The sequence below is a fragment of the Pezoporus flaviventris genome, unplaced genomic scaffold (genome assembly GCF_033815535.1).
Source record: "Pezoporus flaviventris isolate CSIRO_AGI_PZ_B2104156 unplaced genomic scaffold, CSIRO_AGI_Pfla_v1 ptg000036l, whole genome shotgun sequence".
Classification (NCBI taxonomy): domain Eukaryota; kingdom Metazoa; phylum Chordata; class Aves; order Psittaciformes; family Psittacidae; genus Pezoporus; species Pezoporus flaviventris.
This window is the reverse complement of record NW_026892584.1, coordinates 9,199,275-9,218,022: the sequence shown is the minus strand read 5'-3', so window position 1 is coordinate 9,218,022 and position 18,748 is coordinate 9,199,275. Positions and strand designations below refer to the sequence as shown.

Here is an 18,748-nt window from a genome sequence, read left to right as displayed (position 1 = left end):
CTCATGGTCATCAGCCTGTGCATAGGCTGTGTTGTCCCTGCTAAGCCCTTTGGGTCCAGAAGCTGTGCAGGTACCCTAGAGTGGTATCTGAGCTAAAGCAACTGCAATACTTTGTCTTTTGCTGACTAAAGAATCTCTAAGCTGTGCTTGATGAGTGTCGTGGTTTAAACCCAGTCAGGTAACTTGTTCACTCACTCCCCCCCCTTCTTTCCCTCCCCCTACTCTCGGAGGGATGGAGAGGAGAATCGAAAAGAATGCAACTCCCACGGGTTGAGATAAGAACAGTTTAGTAACTAAGGTATGGCACAAATCACTACTGCTACCACCAATGATAATAATGATAAAGGAAATAACAAGGGAACAGAATACAACACCTCACCACCAGCCGACCGATAACTCACCCCCCAAGCCCGACCAAGCACCGACCGATACCTCCTCCAACCCTGCAATCTCCCAGCCCTTCCGGCTCACTCCCAGTTACATCCCGGGCATGACGTGCTGTGGTATGGAATACCTCTTTGGCTAGCTTGGGTCAGGTGTCCTGTCTCTGCTTCCTCCTGGCTTCCCCTCCTCCCTGGCAGAGCACGAGGCTCACAAAGTCCTTGGCCAAACCAAAACATCGCTATCAGCTCTGTTCCCAGGACGAAAGTCAAAACACTGCACTGCATCAGGTACCAAGGAGGAGAAACATGACTGCTACTGCTGAACCCAGGACAATGAGCAGTAGAGAAACCAATGGAAGCCATAGAGCACATGCTCTTAATATTTGGTACCTGAAGATGTTTGGACCTATGTGCTTGCATAAAGTTTTTTAAAGGCTCGAGAGAATGCTGAGGGTTGAAAACCTGGCTTTCTTAGCCTGAACCAGGGAATATATCTTTCCATGGAGGCAGATGAGTGTGCTTAGTTTTAAAGCGTTTGCTTGTCAGATAAGGAAAGAAAGTCAAGAGGTACAGTTTTGGATCTATTTTCTAATTTGAAGTTCGATTTTAATTCAAATATTGTTCTTGATTGAAAATAAACATTTCTATTCCCCAAAGAGAAATGTGGCACCCACAGTCCTAGATGAATGCAGATTCTTTGGGACTTCTGAACAGGTATTTTACGCCCAAACTCAAATAAGTGAGTGACTTGAAAATAATCTGCATAATTTAAGCACGTTTTCATGAAGTGCAGTTAGTTTGTGTATGAGCTCAAAGACAGAATTGCTTCCAGGATATATATGGAAAGCAGAGAGGTAGGCTGCCTTGTTTTGAAACTATTAAAAGGATATGCAAAGTGTCAGGGTAATAACTGCACTTGTTTTTTCTTCAGGATTTCTTTTTTGTAAGCAGCTCTGTGCTCAGTTCCTTTCTGAATGCCCTTGCCTTAGACCTGCTTGCTGTCTTCTGTATTTCAGTCTGCTCATTTGTCCTAGCAACCATTTGTTTCAGTGATGTATTTTCTCTTTTGGCCTTGAAACTTCAAAGAGAAGGAAGGCAATTTATGTGAAAAATCACTTTAACAATTAATGACTGTTGAGCTTGACTGTTATTACAGCAGTATTGGCTAGATTTTTTTATTTTTATTTTTTTAATGAGAGAACAAAAACCACTTCTCATATCCTTGCTGTCTGAAATTGTAGTTGTGGAGGCACATAAGTTTGGTCCAGAAAAAACATGAGTACCTTCATGCAGTCAGAGGGAAAGTTGTATGTATACAAGGTGCGGTTGAAGTGTGCCTTTAATGTTAGCCAGTAATAAACCACTAATTGCCAGTGGGTTCAGATGAAGGACCAGCATTGGGTCCTGTAGCTGAGGGTTCATTGCGGAAAGGTGTTTGCAGAAGAAGAAACTCAGATGTTCATTTCCATCAGGAAACAAGCAGAGTGTAAGTGAACCACAGAATGTGCTTCTGATGGTATGATGGTGTGAAGTCAGAAGTAGTTGGCGGCATTATTGCAAGCTGAGGTCAGAATCTAGCCGCGTGCAAAGTTTTCATGCTTTGATCAAGATATCTACTTCCTGGTGTGGAATTGGGCAGGCTTGAAGGAATATTTTAATTGTAGTACCCCAGCAAAAGCTCCTTAAATATAAGTCAGCTGGGGTGATGTGGTAAATTTCTGTAAGGATTCAGTGCCAGGATTCAGTGCAACAGCCCCTGAAATTTTCCAGTTGTCACCCTCTCTCCCTGTGTTTTCAGAGCTGTCACTGTGTGTAAGGGAACTCTGGGGTCAGGCAGACATTAAGCTTCAGAGCACCTCCTGAAGGGTGGTGAATGGGAAGAGCTGATCTGTTTCTGAAGGGTTTAGAAAAGTCACCCAAAAGACACAGTTACCTCAAATCAGAATAAGCTCAGAGAAGTACCTAACTGAAAAGGGGACTAGTAGGTGTAAAGAGTAGCACAGAATGGGCATGTGTCCCCAGCCTGTCAGCAAAGGTTCATATATATATATATATATATATATATATATATATGCAAAGCACAATGGAAAGGGAATTTCAGTACAGGATTTGCACGGCTGAATTGTTAGTATTCCTTACGGGAATGGAGAATTTGAACGACCTTCATGCTGGGCCCTTGAGTTAGTGTTAAATGAAAAAATGGGGCAGATAAATCTATTTCTTGATTCTTAGTACATTGTAAGAGGAAGAGTTCTTCATTAGGCAACTTTCAGATCCTGGATTAACCTGGATCTTATCTCTAGAGGTAAGAAATTGCCCCTTTATCAGCTGAAAATAACAGCATAGAAACAGTGGGAGAAAAATAGCTCTCAGGGAAGTCAACTCAGGTAGAAATCAAATACATACTACATTGAGGACTACAGAGAAGTCTTCTAATTATGTACAAATTCAGATTATCAGCCTGCCTTCTATTCCTAAAACACAGCTTGAAGTTTTCCTTGATTTTTCCTTTTGGAGTAGAGTTTTGTGAAGACAAAGTCCAGCTGCAGTTGGCTTTTTTTGTTTATAATTTAGCACTTACCAGAGCCATGAGTGTTTCTTCGGTTTTCTTGTGGTTTAATGTCTGCTTCCTCCAGACCATAGGGATACAGTTCCCTTACATTTCCATTCTCAGCAGCAGTCGCAAATGCTGTAGCTTGCCTAGAAGGTTGCCAGCTCTTTCGAAGTTTCGTACATGAGGATAAAGGTATATCTTTGCTTATAAAAATACTTTAACAAAAATGCTCAAACAACTAGAATGCTGTTGGTACATAGTCCATAGCTGTCATTTGTAGCATCTAAAGTGAAATTTAATCACACTGTGTTTCACAGTTCTTAGTGCTGCATGTTTTGTGTGGCAAATAAAGTGCAACTTGGATGTCTGGATTTCTTTCAGAGCTTCGTATCAGGTGGACTGCTGTGGCTCAGTGAAGAACAAGTGAAGGATGGGCCCCAAAGAAGTAAGAAAAACTGAATTCATGTAGTCAGCTAAAAAGACAAACTTTTATTATTGTTGTGGAGGGAAAAAGAAGATACCTAGATAAATATCGGGGTTTTAATCTTCCCTCATAAAGTTACTAATGGTGAGAGTTCTTTAGACATCAGTTGTATCAAGTGTTTGCAGGCTTCATTTATTATCTACTAACCAAAATTAGCATTGTAGAACCAAAGCAAATACCAAGCTTTTCTCCTACTTTTCTGTTGAGAACACTGTATTTATTCAAGATTTTAGAAGCAAGTCTCTGGAAACCCCTGATCGCTTCAGAAAAGGATTCCCCTTTACACTATACAGCAGGCACTGAAACCATGATACAAAATTTATTTCATGCTAGAATTGTTTTGCATAACATTGTGCATGCATTTTACTCAGTACTAAATTGCATACAATGCTGTTGTCTTGTTTCTTAAACTTTGAGACCGTTTATACTTGAGTATTCTCCTGATTTTGTACTATAAGTCCCAGTTTTGAAATAACACCTGTTTTGTTTAAAATTCATACTGATTACTTAATATGAACAATTTATGAAGGGTCTTTACGTTGGATCTATACATCAATAAAATACAACATAACCAGAGCTGGAAAATTAGCCAGCTGTTACTGTCAGGTCCGAAGGAAGGTCCCATGTGTCACAAGCATGCCAACAAAAACAGACAGGTAAAGGTTGTTCTTATTTTTATACACTTCTAGTTGGATAAAAAGTTCTTGATTTCCATGTTGGTGTGATGAACTGTGAAGGCGTGGTCAATATGACCGATGACTGCCTGATTGCACTTTTTAAAACCATTACTCTGTATCTTGTATGCAAAAAGAAGCTATCCATAGCAAAGAAATGTACAGTTTTATAATGTTTTACATTTTGGCTACAACAATGTGTGTAAAAGTAAAGAGCTTTGAAAGAAAATATATAACTTTGCTTTTTTTTTTTTTTTTCCTTTCTCCTTAATCATACATTTGCAGTATTTCTTGGGTTTTGTTGGTTTTTTTGGGGTGGGTTTTTTTTGGTGGGCTTTTGTTTTGTTTTTTTTTCTTCATGCAATTCATGCTATGGAACGAAAAAATAGATTAAAAAAAAAAAAAGGATCTTCTACAGTTTTGTTACATTTTGGCCATAGAAAAAGCCTGCATCTCTAGTACAACTCCAAACCCACGAAGAATCATCCATAAAACCTGCATGGAGTGAGTTAACTTTGTCCAAATGAGAAGGTCTTCTATGCCTGCACAGTTCCACACAGATGTTTATTAGCCATCAATGTTCATCTCCATCTTGCCTTGTCAGGTCACTCTGACTGCCTCTGTTGGCATATATTTAGCAATGACTGGACTTTCTTTGCAAAGATCTGCATGTAAAGAATACAATCAGTACTTGAGCTTCTTCCCTGCGTTTTTCACATCAAGCTCGGCATCTTAGTGTTAAAGGAAGGAGGAAAAGGTGAAATAGCTACATGCAGAGGCAGCCATATTCTTCTTCAACAGGATTTTTTTCCCATGCAGTCAGCCAGACTGAGACCTCTCTACAGTGTGTCTGAGTATTGCTTTCAGGTTAAAATAGGTGCCCATGCAACGTTTCATCCTACTGTGCTTGTTTGCTCAAACTCCTGCAGGGTTCCTATGGCTCAAAAATATCCTGAGAAAAGCAAAATCTTCCATCGTTGGTATGTTTCAGCATTGACTAAATGCCTAACCCATTCCATACAGACCCAGTAGATCCACCATTAGCTAAAATAAGCATAAACTAGCAGGATGCAGCAGGAAGAAAACTATCTGGTGCATCTACCCTTCATTCTATGTACTGATACCATGCAGCATGTATGGCCCACCAGTTCTATGTAAATGCCTGCCTATTGTCATCTGAGTGCTATTTAGGAGTGTTTTCACCTAGCATCAGGAGTAACACCATTTCCAGCAGGTGCTACTGTGAGACATTGCATCTTCAGACTTAGTCACCTGGATTATATGCAACATAGCATAGGCTAATTGAAAATAAAGCTTTTTAGACCATTCTCTGCTACTGATCCATGCTACAAAATAGATGGGATGGGAGACCAAGAACGTCTCACTGGACTAGGAGAGCTGTAGGGCGCAGACACTGAGGATAATCCTATCGCTTTTCCACTTATGCCAGCTATGCTGTTAAGGCTCCGTGACATTTCGTAACCTTCATTTAAAAGAAAAATGCAAAGTACAGCATTGGATCAATGACAGAATGGACTAAGAATGAGGTCAACATTGTAGCCAGTTCAATACCATCTGCATGCATGGACATGCCGAGAGTAGTATCGCTTGCAACATGACTCAGAAGGCCATTGAAGTACAGAACAAGTTTAGAAAAAAAGAAAAATAAATATATATAACCATCCCCCCTCCCCAAAACAGCGTTTCTCAAGGATGGTCAGGCTACGTAATTGATCCTACAGGCAGCAACATGGTTGTACCCTAAAAAGAAAAAGAGTCAGTGGGAGAGATCTTCTGTCTGTCATACACTTGCACATACCTCTCCCCTCCACTTCATGCATTTTGACCTCAGGCAAAATTAAGGTTTCTGGTATCTTTGGGGGCAGGAGGGGGAAAAGGCAGCACAATCCATAGAATTTATTGTGTTGCTATAGAGATACTACTCCTTTGTTCACAGCACTTTAAAAGGAAAAGGAAAAAAAACCAACAAACAAAATTGCATGCATTTTGTTTCCCTCCCTCCCTCCCCCCATTCTCTTTAAGACATGCACGTAAACAGCTCAGCAAGTGTACAGAGAGTTGCACGAACTATGGATGATTTTCTGTTGGAACAACAATTAAGATGCTCTCAACGTGTTTCAAACAGGCCAACAATATGCTGACATATATGACTCTTTAGCCAACCAGCCTCTGTTTCATTCAGTAACGAGAGGCGGTTGCAGTGCATCGTGAAAACCATACATTCCCCATCCGAAAGGATGTGCCATTTGGAGTGTTCCCCTGATCCACTGGAACCACCCGAACTCGCCCAGGCTGAATGAACGTGGCCAATGCTTATCCAATACAGAATCAAGTAAAACACTTTGCTACAAAGGTAAATTTTAGAGGATATACTTTCATATGAAAGTTCATATGTGGTCCAACTATATCTTTGTTGATGATAAACTTCAAAACTTATAAATACATACACTATCTATAACAGGCATTTACTATAACTATTGCCCATCATACAATGGCACGTGGTAATTCTATACTCCATACTCACTGTATGGTTACAGCATACAATCTTTGCAGTTTTAAAATATTGACTATATCATATACTATATACAGTACACCAGTGATAAACACTGATTTGAACAGAGAAATTTCTTTTCCAATTTTCCCATTCCGTATCAACTTTGATGCATATATATGTAACTCTAATTTTGGTTGCATGGTTTCCTCACATTAAATTATTTGAACAAAACAGCCTATTTTAAGAAGGGAAATTTTCTTATTTGATTTGACTTCTATTACTAAATAGATTATTCTGACCATTAGCAAACTAAAATGCAGTTACTTCTGAGAGATCTGTAGCTGTCAGAAGCCTGAGAAACTAACTGGTAATGGTTTGTTTATGAAAGGAAAGTGATTTTAGATGGATTATTTTCCAATTGTAAGACACCTGTGCTAACAGATGTTCTCGTATGCTTCTCCTTCTCTGTTGAACTAAACAGCTGTGATATCCAAATAATTTGTTTTAGTGCTCTGTTAAGGTAGCCATATAATAGTTTCCTATTTCTTGAAGATGTTTTGCTTTTGTGTTTTGTTTTTTCCGTCTGCCACCTCCAAGTCTGTGCTCCTTAGAATCTGGTAAGATCTGTGAGCTTTCCAAGTGGCAAACCTTCATTGTTATGAAATGTTAATTGGCCTCTCCTTGGAGGATGGTCTAATTTAAGGACGTTGTAGAACATCCTCCGCTAAAGTTACTGCACCAGCTGGGGTGGAAGACTTGACTGCCTAGCATAGCTGCATTGGGGTAGTTACAGCTCCTCAGGCTTTTCTTTCTAAAAGAAATAGGTTAGAAACTCCAAATGCAGACATCAGGTGGTGGTTTCCAGCTCAAACGTGCATCTATACAGCAAGCGCACTATTGCGTGCTACAGCTACAGCTGACTTTTCTCTTATGTATTTAAAACGGTTGCTAACTACGTGGTTCCAGGACCCCAGCTACATACCCTTTCTTATTCCTCCATCAGGCGGGCAGGGATATTCCCCGGTTGATAAGAGGAAGCAGGGTCCATATCTCTCCCGAGTGCCAGAGCGGGTAAAGGGCAGGCCCTCATCAGGCGTAATAGCCTGGTCTATGTGGGGACAGTCTTCGTTTGCCAGCGCCGCCTTGGCCACCTCACCATTCAGTTTCGAATCTTCAAACATATAAGCAGAAGGCTATTGAAACACTATGTACTGTTTATTAGAGTTCCAGCTGCAAATTAAGGGTTTACAGCTAAAGAGTTCTACAGCAACACTATAAAAGGTAGCACATCTGTCCTAGACACTGCATTCATGTGCACTGCACCAAAATAAAATCAAGTCTGTTAAGTGGGAGGAGAAACAAAAGGTGATCACGTTAGGGGTAACAGCAGCCACCTGTACTTCCACATAGAGGGGCAGATTCAGAAACAGGCGTGCATTGGTTCCTAGTCCTGTGAGCAGAAGACTGCAGTTAGAAATCAGATTATGTTTTTGCATGACATCAGATGGCATATGAATGACCTGTTTGTCATGAAGCCTACTGTCACTCAGAGCTTTGGAGAGGCAGTGGACTGTGAGTTGTGTTTCAGTATTTGAGTATATTCTGTTTGTGCTGGTTTATACCTGTGTCCAATATTACTGGGGGGAGAATTCCTGCTCTTCCCCTCCCCAAAGTTTACCCAGATTGTTTTATAGTGTTTCTGGTATCAGTCATGCAGAATGGCTGTACACGTTTTAGACACACAGAGTACATTATGTATGGAAATACAACAGCAGAATGTGGATTTTTTTAAAAAGCAATCAATTTTCTGACATTCTCTTCTGAAACACATACAGCATTTGCAATGCCAGCACAGGACACTACATATAAAAAAAAAACAACTCTACAGCAGGCCATGGATTTGGAAAATAGAGAGAGTAAGATTTACTCTCAGCTGTAAATAATGAAAAGAGGAGGCCAGATTTGCCCATTTTGCTCCACACATTCCCATGAGGATAGACTGAGAATAGTATGTTTTCTCTGTGTGACTTGTTTTACATTAATGAAACAAATTGAAGTGCTACTTAGTGTACAATTTATTTTAGGGCTTCAAAGCGCAAATTAGTGTATTGAGAATATACTCCAAATATGGCACAGCTCAACATGAGTATTTTGGTTGAAGGGAGGAAAAGACAGTCAAAATGTGCTTTCTGAAGTTTCACAAATGCTGAGATACGTTAACTGAGTGGTATTGGCAGCATCCTACACCTCGGTTGCACAATGCTTATTACCTAGACATTGTAAGGCAGCGGGTGGTCCTGTGAGTCTTTAAGGAAGGACAAACTCAACAGGTAGATAGACTTAATTTCAGTGCCTCTTCCAGATTCACTTACTTGCTTGTTCTGAATACTACACAATACTGTAATGTATTTTTTCAATGGTTTTGAAGCTGAGTAATAATAAACAAGCCCAAAAGAAAAAAATACATTAGATAGCGTTTGGAGGTATGATTCCAATCCTCTGGTTTCAGATGGACAACATAAATGAGTATTAGACAAAAGCCTTTTCAAGTTATATTTGTTGCTTTGCACACAGACACGCGCACACAGATGTATATGACACATACTATGCATCTATCCATGCACCAGTAATTGCATTCTGTGCCTTTACTTATATTTTATTTAAAGGCCACTGGTTTGTCACAGAATGAAGTCTTTTCTGCAGATCTCACCTCTGCCTCCTTTCTTCTCCATGCAGAATTAGCCAATTATTTCCCCAGAGAGGGTAGTATTAATGTTTTGTTTTGTGAGCAAGGGAATAATTAGGTCTCTCAATGCATTTTTCAAAATGACAAAAGCTATAGATGCATTTTAATACTTGTAGATATTCATTTTGATAGGATTCTAAAGTTTTAAGGTTGCGCTGACTTGCCGTTCCTTTCTGTTCACAATGCTCACTGCTATTTAATATCTCTCTTTGCACAAAAACCTGGCGTGGCTGCCATAGTAACCATGACATTGCAGGTACTGAGCGGCTGGTTTGAAAATCATTTAATTGTGTTTGGGGAGAACTGCTGTCCTCACGGCGGTGAGCAAAGAACTGAGCTTCTTCATAAGCCTCTACTGCTACAAGATGATGGCTCTTAATACTGAAATGAGGGAGGCAGATGTGTCAGCAAAGCTCTGCACTGAAATCACTCAGGCTCCCACTGCTATGCCTGAGTCTGCATTTGCAAACTAAACTGTTAGTAATTGGGGAAGGGAGGACTGGTCCATTTCTGGATCTCAAAACACCTCTGAGCAGAGTGGTTGTGGGTCTGACTGCTCACTGGTAACAGCCATTGGAAGCAGCTTGTAGGCTCTGTTGTGATTGAATGACAAGAAAATTGACTTCCTTGGAATTATTTTCCTAAATTGCAGTTTGAGCTTGAACTTGCATTTGCCGTTTCCTCAGGGTCCTATAGCGCTGATGAATTTTTCTCCATTGAGAAATATTTCTGTGAATATTTCTTTGTTTCGTTGTTGAAAACCCACAACCTTGTTATTTCTATTCAATAGGAAGAGAACAGAATCCCTGGAAATGTGGACAAATCACTGAACTGTCCTACTGATGTCCCTTAGTCCACAATAACAATTTTGCTAAATATTTAGGAAGCAGAGAAATTACCAGCACAGAAGACTGCATCTATTGCTGGTGTATATAAGTAAATGTTGAGTAGTTGTATTCCAAACCATTGTGTGCAGCACCTAATTCTGCAAAGGTAGGACTTGGCAATCAGATGTTGTTTACTATGTGATTAGTTTGGTATGGGTATAGAGAAACATCACTGATGTCATCAGCCCATAGTTTGAAGTTTCAGTTGTTCACATTATCACATCTACATTCTGAACAATTTTAAAATGAGGTATAAAGATGGAATGAAATGATGTTATTTTAGGTTGGTTTCTCAAGTTTCTATATGTATGTTTTTCCAAGATTGACTTTGTGTTTGAAACAACTTCAGATAAAGCAAACTACTGAAACCACCAGTGTCTGCTGAGTAGATGACTACTTCTAGGTGCTAGAACTTCTAAGGCTTGATTCTGGCCTATCAAATTCAGGTGAGTCTTCCCATCCCTGCTAGAAGAATCTGAATTAGGCTTGTGCAGCATTTTTTGTTCTTTAGATTCTGTTTCATGAAGAAAAGTCAATGTTATCATCTCTGTTTTACAGATGGGTAAAATTACCGTGTAGTGAAGTGACTTGCCCACTGCTGCATAAGAAGTTATTTACAACAAAATCTTCTGACTCCCAGCTTGGGCATCTTATTTACATAATTGTCCTCTCTGTGAATACCTAGTTAACTGCACCAGCTTTAAACATTCTCCTGCAGAGAAATGGCTGAGAGGCTGAAGGAAGTATTCAGCAGATCTCCCAGGTGAGTAGTTTGTTTCACAACTGTCTCATTTGTGTGGTTTGCACTTTCTTTTTTCCTGTCTCATCTATCTCCATTTGCAGGAAAGTGCTATTAAGATGCTGTGGGCTTTCCAAAGCAAAGACTAAATTTCAAAGTGGGGGGATGGTTTCTGAAAAGAAAAAACAACGCCAACCAAAAAAACAAACTGATTTAGGAGAACTGCTGGATTTTGAATTAGTATATTCTGCTTATTGTGGACAAGCACAGTAGAGACTGCCTATGTACTTGCTCCATGTTTCATTTCTTTTGTCATAGCAAATGATTACACACTGTGATAGTGACTTTACTGGTGCTGCTGGTTTCGACTATAAGCTAGAATCTGACACTGACTCTCCACCTGTTTGAACTGCATCTTATGTTCAGAGTGTCGGTGGCCATAATTGTATGATATTTTCATTGACCGTAATCTATTGTTGGAAATGTAGTACTTGTACAGAAGTGATTACGGCATGGGGAAGGATACCCCAGTCCTCTTCCTTTAAGCAAACACTGCCATTTTCCAACAGCTGCCCAGAAACAAGTTCCTGGTCTACCCTTCTTACTCAGATGTTTTCAGAAACTGTGTGTGGGCCAGGGATGGTCCCAGCTCATACTGCTTCCTCTTGGGGTTGTAGCTGACCCCCTTCCTTTGTCTCCTATGAGTCTATAGAGCAGTGAAGGGGTCAATCCAAAGACTGGATGAGTTGAAAGACACTCTTAGGGTGTAACATCTTTAGTCCTTACAGGATTGGAAATCCAATGAATTTTCCAGTCCTTATAGGAACTTCTGTAGGTTGTAACCACTTTGACTGAAACAGGGATGAGAGAAATCCCACAATTCATAGCATGGTATCCATGTATATTTATCATATTTGTCACTTGACGTGTGAGTCAGTATCTGGCTATGTGAACCATGCCAGATTCTTTGACATTGTGCTGAAGAAAACGGGTTCTTCTCAGCCCTAGATCAGAATCACAGCAATTAAAGAGACATAGTGCTCTTTCCTTTGGGCACATTATATGTCTCACTGATCACTGGCAGTCTCTTCCAGAAGAACACAGACTATTTAAAAGAGACAAGGACCTAGCTTGAGTATCTACAGCTTGAATAGCCATTTGCCATTCCACAAAGACTTGGCTGACTTCAGGGTTCTGCAGCCCTTACAAGGGAAGGAGTTGACAAGCAGGAAGGAGGTAAGAACAGCTGAGTGCAAAACAGGAGCAGGACTGAGAAAGTAAGTTGCTTGAAAGATGAAGAACTTTTTCTGGAGAGACCTTGTCTGACTAAAGTTACATTCCACACCACCAATGCCATATACACCTACAAATCAATCTGCAGTCTGGATCTCAACTGTGTTTTACAGCCTTAATCTCTGGTTGTCATTATTGCGATCTATGGATAGTCACTCCTGACCAATTGATAGTGTCCTTTGGTTCTCATTTAGAACTTAAGGGTCATTTTCATTTGTTCATTTTAAATCCTTGTTGCTAACCCTAACATGCACAGTAGTTGTCTAAAGTATCTCATGAAGAAGGATCTCCATGAGGTCCCTCAAAAGAGACCTTTAATCCAACTGAATCCTTGAAGAAAGTAATGATACATTGTCCATTGAGTGAGATAATAGCTCTTCGATTTTTCAGTCCTCTCATACTTTCCTGATGATGTAAAAGGGCTGTTAACATTTCAGACATTAGTTGTGTCCTACTGTGCTGGCAATGGGAAACTATTTTGGTATAATGGTTTTCCCCGGCTCTTAGGCCGGTGTCAATGGTACACGAATAGAGGTGGCATGGCCAAGGTGAGGGTAGAGAACTGCTGTGTTCTAGCTTTAATAAGCCACAAGCCCATTAGCTGCAAGTAAAGCAGCTGTGAGGCTGCTGTAGTTGCTGCTGGAGGACAGAATTTTCCAGCTGTGTTCTAGAGACGATGCAAAGGTTTCACATTCCTTTTTGCATAATATTTTTGCAGCATCACTTTTGCCTGATACTTCTTGTGCTAAGCAAATTTTTATGAAGTTAAGAGTATGAATCCAAGCATTCAAAGACATTTACTCTGACGTGTGGAGGGGTTAAAAGCTGCTCAGCATCTGAAAATACCCTTTGACTTTATATCCCTAGATTTTATTTCCCTAGTGAGCCGACTAGAGAAGGTGCCCCACTGGACCTGCTTGTGAACAGAGAATGACTTGTGGATGATATGATGGTTGGAGGCCATCTTGGGCGTGGTGATCACAAAATTGCAGAGTTTTTGATTCTTGGAGAAGTAAGGAGGGGAGTCAGCAGAACTGGTACCTTGGAATCCCTTGGAGGGCAGAGTTTGACCTGTTTAGGAGCCTGGCTGACAGAGTCCCTTGGAAGGCAGTCCTGAAAGACAGGAGTACAGGAAGGCTGGATATTCTTCAAGAGAGACATCTTAAAGGTGCAGGAGCAGGCCATCCCCACATGCCAAAAGATGGGCTAGTGGCAAAGATGTGGCATGGCTAAACAGTGAACTTTGACTGGAACTCAAGAAAGAAAAGGCAAGTTTATGACCTTCAGAAAAAGGGGCAGGCAGCTCAGAAAGACTACAAGGATGTTGTGAGGTTATGTAGGGGGGGAAATGAGAAGGCCAAAGCCCAACTAGAACTTTATCTGGCTACTACTGCAAAACGCAATTAAAAATGTTTCTATAGATACATTATCAACAAGGAGAAACTCTATTGTTTATTGGATGTGGGGAGAAACATAGTGACAAAGGATGAGGAAAAGGCTGAGGTAATTAATGACTTCTTTGCCTCAGTATTTAATAGTAAGACCAGTTGTTCTCAGGTCCTAGTACCCTGAGCTAGAGAGATGTGGGGTGCAGAATGAAGCCCCCATAATCCAAGGGGAAATGGTTAGTGACCTGCTACACCACTTAGACACACACAAGTCTGTGGGGCTGGATGGGATCCACCCAAGGGTACTGAGGGGGCTGGCAGAAGTGCTCACTGCCTATCTTCCTATCATGAATCAGGAGTCCTGGATAACTGTGGAGGTCCCAGTCAACTAGAAGGTAGCAGATGTGATGTGATACTCATCTACAAGAAGGGCTGCAAGGAGGACCCAGGCAACTACAGGCCTGTCAGCCTGACCTCAGTGCCAGGGAAGGTTATGAAGCAGATAAGTGCCATCACAAGGCATGAACAGGACAACCAGGTGATCAGACCCAGTCAGCATGGGTTCATGGAGGGCAGGTCCTGCTTGACCAATGTGACCTCCCTCTATGATTAGGTGATCTGCCTGGTTGATGAGGGAAAGACTGTGGACATTGTCTATTTGGACTTCAGTAAAGCATCTGACACTGTCTCCCACAGCATTTACCTGGAGAAACTGACTGCTTATGTCTTGGATGGGCACACTGTTCACTGAATAAAACACTGGCTGGATGGCCAAGCCCCAAGAGTGGTGGTGAATAGAGTTAAATCCAGTTAGTGGCCAGTCACAAGTGGTGTTCCCCAGGACTGGGGCCAGTTTTGCTTAATATCTTTATCAATGATCTGGATGAGGGCATCAAGTGCATCCTCAAGTTTGCAGACAACACTAAGCTGGTTCAAAGCATTGATCTCTTTGAGGATAAGAAGGCTCTACAGAGAAATCTGGGCAGGCTGGATTACTGGGCCAAGCATGAGGTTCAGCAGTGCTCAGTGCTGGGTCCTGCACTTGGGTCACAACACCACAACTTGGGTCACAACACTACAGGCTTGGGAATGAGTGGCTGGAAAGCTGTACAGCAGAAAAGGATTTGGGGGTATTGAGTGATAGTCAGCTGAACATGAGCCATCTTGTGTCTAGGTGGCCAAGAAGGCCAAGAGGATCATGGCTCGTATCAGAAATACCATAGCCAGCAGGGCCAGGCCATCCGCCTGCATTCAGTACTGGTGAGGATGCACCTCGAGTACTGTGTTCAGTTTTGGTCCCATCACTACAAGAAAGACATTTTGATGCTGGGGCATGTCCAAAGAAGGGCAACAAAGCCGATGAAGGGTTTAAAGCACCAGACTTATGAGCAGTGGCTGAAACCCGCAGAAAAGGAGGCAGAGGGGAGACCTTATTGCTCTCTACAATTAAGTGAAAGGAGGTTGTAATGAGGTCGGTGTCAGTCTCTTTTTTCTGAAGTAACAAGTGACTGGACAACAGGAAGCATCCTCAAGTTGCACCAGGGAAGGTTTAGATTGGTTATTAGGTAAAAATATCTTCACTGAAAGGGTTGTCAAGCATTGGAACAGCCTGCCCAGGGAAGTGGTTGAGTCACCATCCCTGGAGGTATTTAAAAGCCATAGAAATGTGGTGCTTAGGGACATGGTTTAGTGGTGGACCTGGCAGTGCTAGGTTAACATTTGGACTCAATGATCTTAAAGGTCTTTTCCAGCCTAATGGTTTTATAATCTATGATTTCTCTTGGAGATATTGCATGGAAAGGAATTATTTACAGTTCAATTCCCTACTCTCTGGAGTCTCTTAAATTCAAATTTCACTCCTGTTAGCAAGTTATTTCTGTTTTAGTTGCCTGGATAATATTTACTGTCCATTAATATTCATTGCCCACTCATCAATTCCGTAAGTGGAATATTGGACTGCATCTAAACTCTGCTGTGCTTCTTCACTGATTAAGGGAGTGTTAGAGCATAATAGTGAATCAGGAACTAAAGGAACTTCACACTGAGAAAAATGCACTTTTCTTGAGTTGATACCTGGCTGTAGTGATTCCTGAGTTAACACAGAATTTACTGACAATTAAGAGTAAGATTAGTAGCAATGAGCTTTGTTCTGTCCCTCTTAAAAAAAAATAACAGAAATGTCTGTCAGCTATTTTTTATCATTCTATAAAGTAGTGTTTGGGGGTGATTGGGGAATATTGTAAACAAAATACTTTGCCTAGGACCTGATTCAGCAAAATAATAATTAAGCTTCTGTGCCAGACCATCTTCACCTACAGAAATCAATTTTTATGGGTTCCAGAGCCTCATGCAGGATTAAGAAATGTGAATCCCATGGGTAGGGGCTCATTTTTGTTGTTGTTACATATGGTCCTTAGAGTGAAAGGGATATAACTATATTAAATTAGAAAAAGAATTATGTAAAAAATATATTAAACCACAGACAAATGATGATGAAATGATGAAATTACAGCTTGGAGAGTATGGAAGGAACTATAGCATAGAGAAGAACAGCATAGAAAATATGAGTTTAAACCTTTGAATATGAGTAATGATGCGTCAACACTGGTATCACTGGTTTTCACAATGGCAGTGAAAAAAATCCTAAATTGTAGGTTTGGGAATTTTTTCTGCTGGAGAGTAATGAAAATTAATTTTTCCCATGCAGACTATCTGGAAAAAAAAATATATTAAAAAATGGTAATTTAACTAAGTAGTTCTGTTGTCATACCACGTACTTACTCTTCGCATTAATACCTTACATCAGGTTTTGTGTCACAATCTCAGTGAAGTTACCTATAGTCTGTGACATTCCTTGTTCTTTTACATTAAAGAACTGTATTGTAATCTCCTCGGCTGCCCAACATGGAGCTCAGGTTGATGGGAATTGGAGAAAAACTTCACAGAATAAAATGTAACAGTCTGTAACATACACAAGTTGCAAGCAACACACAGTAATAACAAGTAAATGTTAACAAACAGAGTGAAAGAGAGAAAAAGAGAAAATGTGAAGAACATGTAAAAGAATTAAGATTCCTATATTACAACTCAGTTTTAGTTACCCCAATATTCTAAGGCCATTACAATAAAAATTTTATTAGTTCTAGGTATCTTTATTAAAGTTTCCTGATTTTTATATTACTGCATATTTTGAAAGTTGCTATGAAGCTCTTCTGAATAGATACCACACTGATGGACTTTACACTGGCACGAGAGCATAATTTAGTATGCTACATGAATCCGCAGAATCCTTCCGACCCAACCTACCTCTTCAACATTTACTCACCACCAAGTTGGTCCTCCAGTAAGCCGTATCCCCCAGAAAAGGCACTCCAGTGATGGTGGTGACCGCCTCTCCCAGTACTAACTGGCCAACATAGTAACGTCACTCCCAGAGAATATCACCTTTGAGAGGTACTACCTCTTGAAGTGAGGTGACAGTATGTTGGTTGTCTACCTATTGGTACTACTAGAGGAAATACAGGAGCTCTAGCTAAGCAGATCCATTACATCTTGCTATTACAGGCATTATTGGATATGTGCTTAATGCAGTGTTGAGAACTGCTGCTCCTGGAAGTGCTGCGTTGCAAAGAGCTCTGGAAGATCCTTCCTAGTTTTACCCTGACACTTCTGGGGTTTCACTTATACCCATCCTGGACTTCTGAGAGTCTTACTAATACCATATTCTGTAGAGTGCTGTGAGTTGTTGACAGGTCAGGTAGAAATTGCAGGAGAATGCAGTCAGGTGAGTCATGCTCGAGTCTTAAATTATCGCTTTGACTGAGGAATACAGTATGATGATCTGTACAGTATGTAAGGTGTCTGAGACATGAAGCATGGATGAATACAAAGAACAGTGACAGCGGGAATGGTAAATTGCTTGTTATTGCTGCTTTGTGCTTATAAACAGACAAGCAAGTAACTAAAAGGCTTGGAGAAAATTTCCAGCAAGTACAGAGTAAGAGGGATATAAGCAAGTAGACTGGGCACAGAACTGGGACCTCACACTCTAGACTGTTTTGTCCCTGGCCTTTTGTAGTAATGGGTAAGTGATTCCATCTTTCTAGCTCTACTGCAGTAGAGATGTACTTCTTGCACAGAGGTGCCTTTTGTTGTATTCTGTCCTGCAAACACCAGTCTATTCAGGCCAGCAGAAGGGAGAGATGCCAAGAGTACCTCTTTGTATCCCAGGAATGAATTCTGGACTGGATGGCATGGGAGCTGCAGTGGCAGGCATGTGTGTGAGAAAGAGGATTTACCATAATTACATCTGCCTTGTGCTGGAGAATTGGCACAAGTTGGCCTTCTTTGGCTTGCGTGGTTGTATCTGTGTTTTCCCATCATTAAAAGTACCTTGTGCTCATTAAGTTATTAAGGCATGGAAAGTCATAAGATTTATTATTTAGCTTTGCATTTGTTTTTCAGCTTAGTAAGTCCTGCCCCTGCGCACACTCATCCCTGGCTACAGCCAGACCACAGGAGGCTGTGTGGAGAGATTTTTTTTTCACAATTTTTCTTTAATGTCTCACATGGTGCCAGGAAAAAGTGGGAGCCCAAAGCACTGTGCTTGAATTCATAGCTCCTCCCTTTTGTTTTCAAATGACTTGGTATAGAGGATGTTATTTTTTAATCAAATTCTAAAGTAAACAAGCATTGTAGTACAAATGACACCCACCAGTAGTATCCCTACAGGAAATGACAGATGAATAATTGTACAATGAAGTGTTACATTATATTAATTATAAATTATGCCTTGTGTGTTATCCACAGCTATGAGATTGCAGAAATGCCACATGGGACAGAGGAAAAGAAACAGATCCAAATTGCTTTCACCTAACCGTAGGCACTTAACTGAGGATCTTAAGTTAGAGGTGCAGTCACCTGAGATTACTTACGGAGAAAGCAACCTGCAGAAGGCAGTTCATATCACAATTACTCTCTGAGGCTGCCTGATACTTATTCCAATATAAGGGGACCTCAGGCAAATGCATCTTAAGTTAGATGAGAAGAACTGAGCAGTATTCCTTTTATTTTGAGCTGTTACAA

General features: G+C 40.7%; 1 protein-coding gene across 6 annotated transcripts in view; it reads right to left on the bottom strand.

Annotated features, from left to right (window-relative positions):
* KCNC1 (potassium voltage-gated channel subfamily C member 1) overlaps positions 1-18,748 on the bottom strand; it is a 125,129-nt gene that overhangs the window by 15,209 nt on the left and 91,172 nt on the right. The window contains exons 3-4 of one of the 6 annotated variants that reach the window (XM_061463008.1): positions 7,593-7,781; positions 3,407-5,578 (exon numbers count right to left, since the gene is read on the bottom strand). The exons of 1 other annotated variant lie outside the window; for it this stretch is intronic. In XM_061463008.1, coding sequence (XP_061318992.1) covers positions 5,442-5,578; positions 7,593-7,781 — 326 coding nt within the window. In that variant the 3' untranslated portion in view covers positions 3,407-5,441. Of the gene's footprint in view, positions 1-3,406; positions 5,579-5,750; positions 5,857-7,592; positions 7,782-18,748 lie in introns of those variants that run through there. 4 more of the 6 variants (XM_061463009.1, XM_061463010.1, XM_061463007.1 and 1 more) reach the window with 4 other exon arrangements.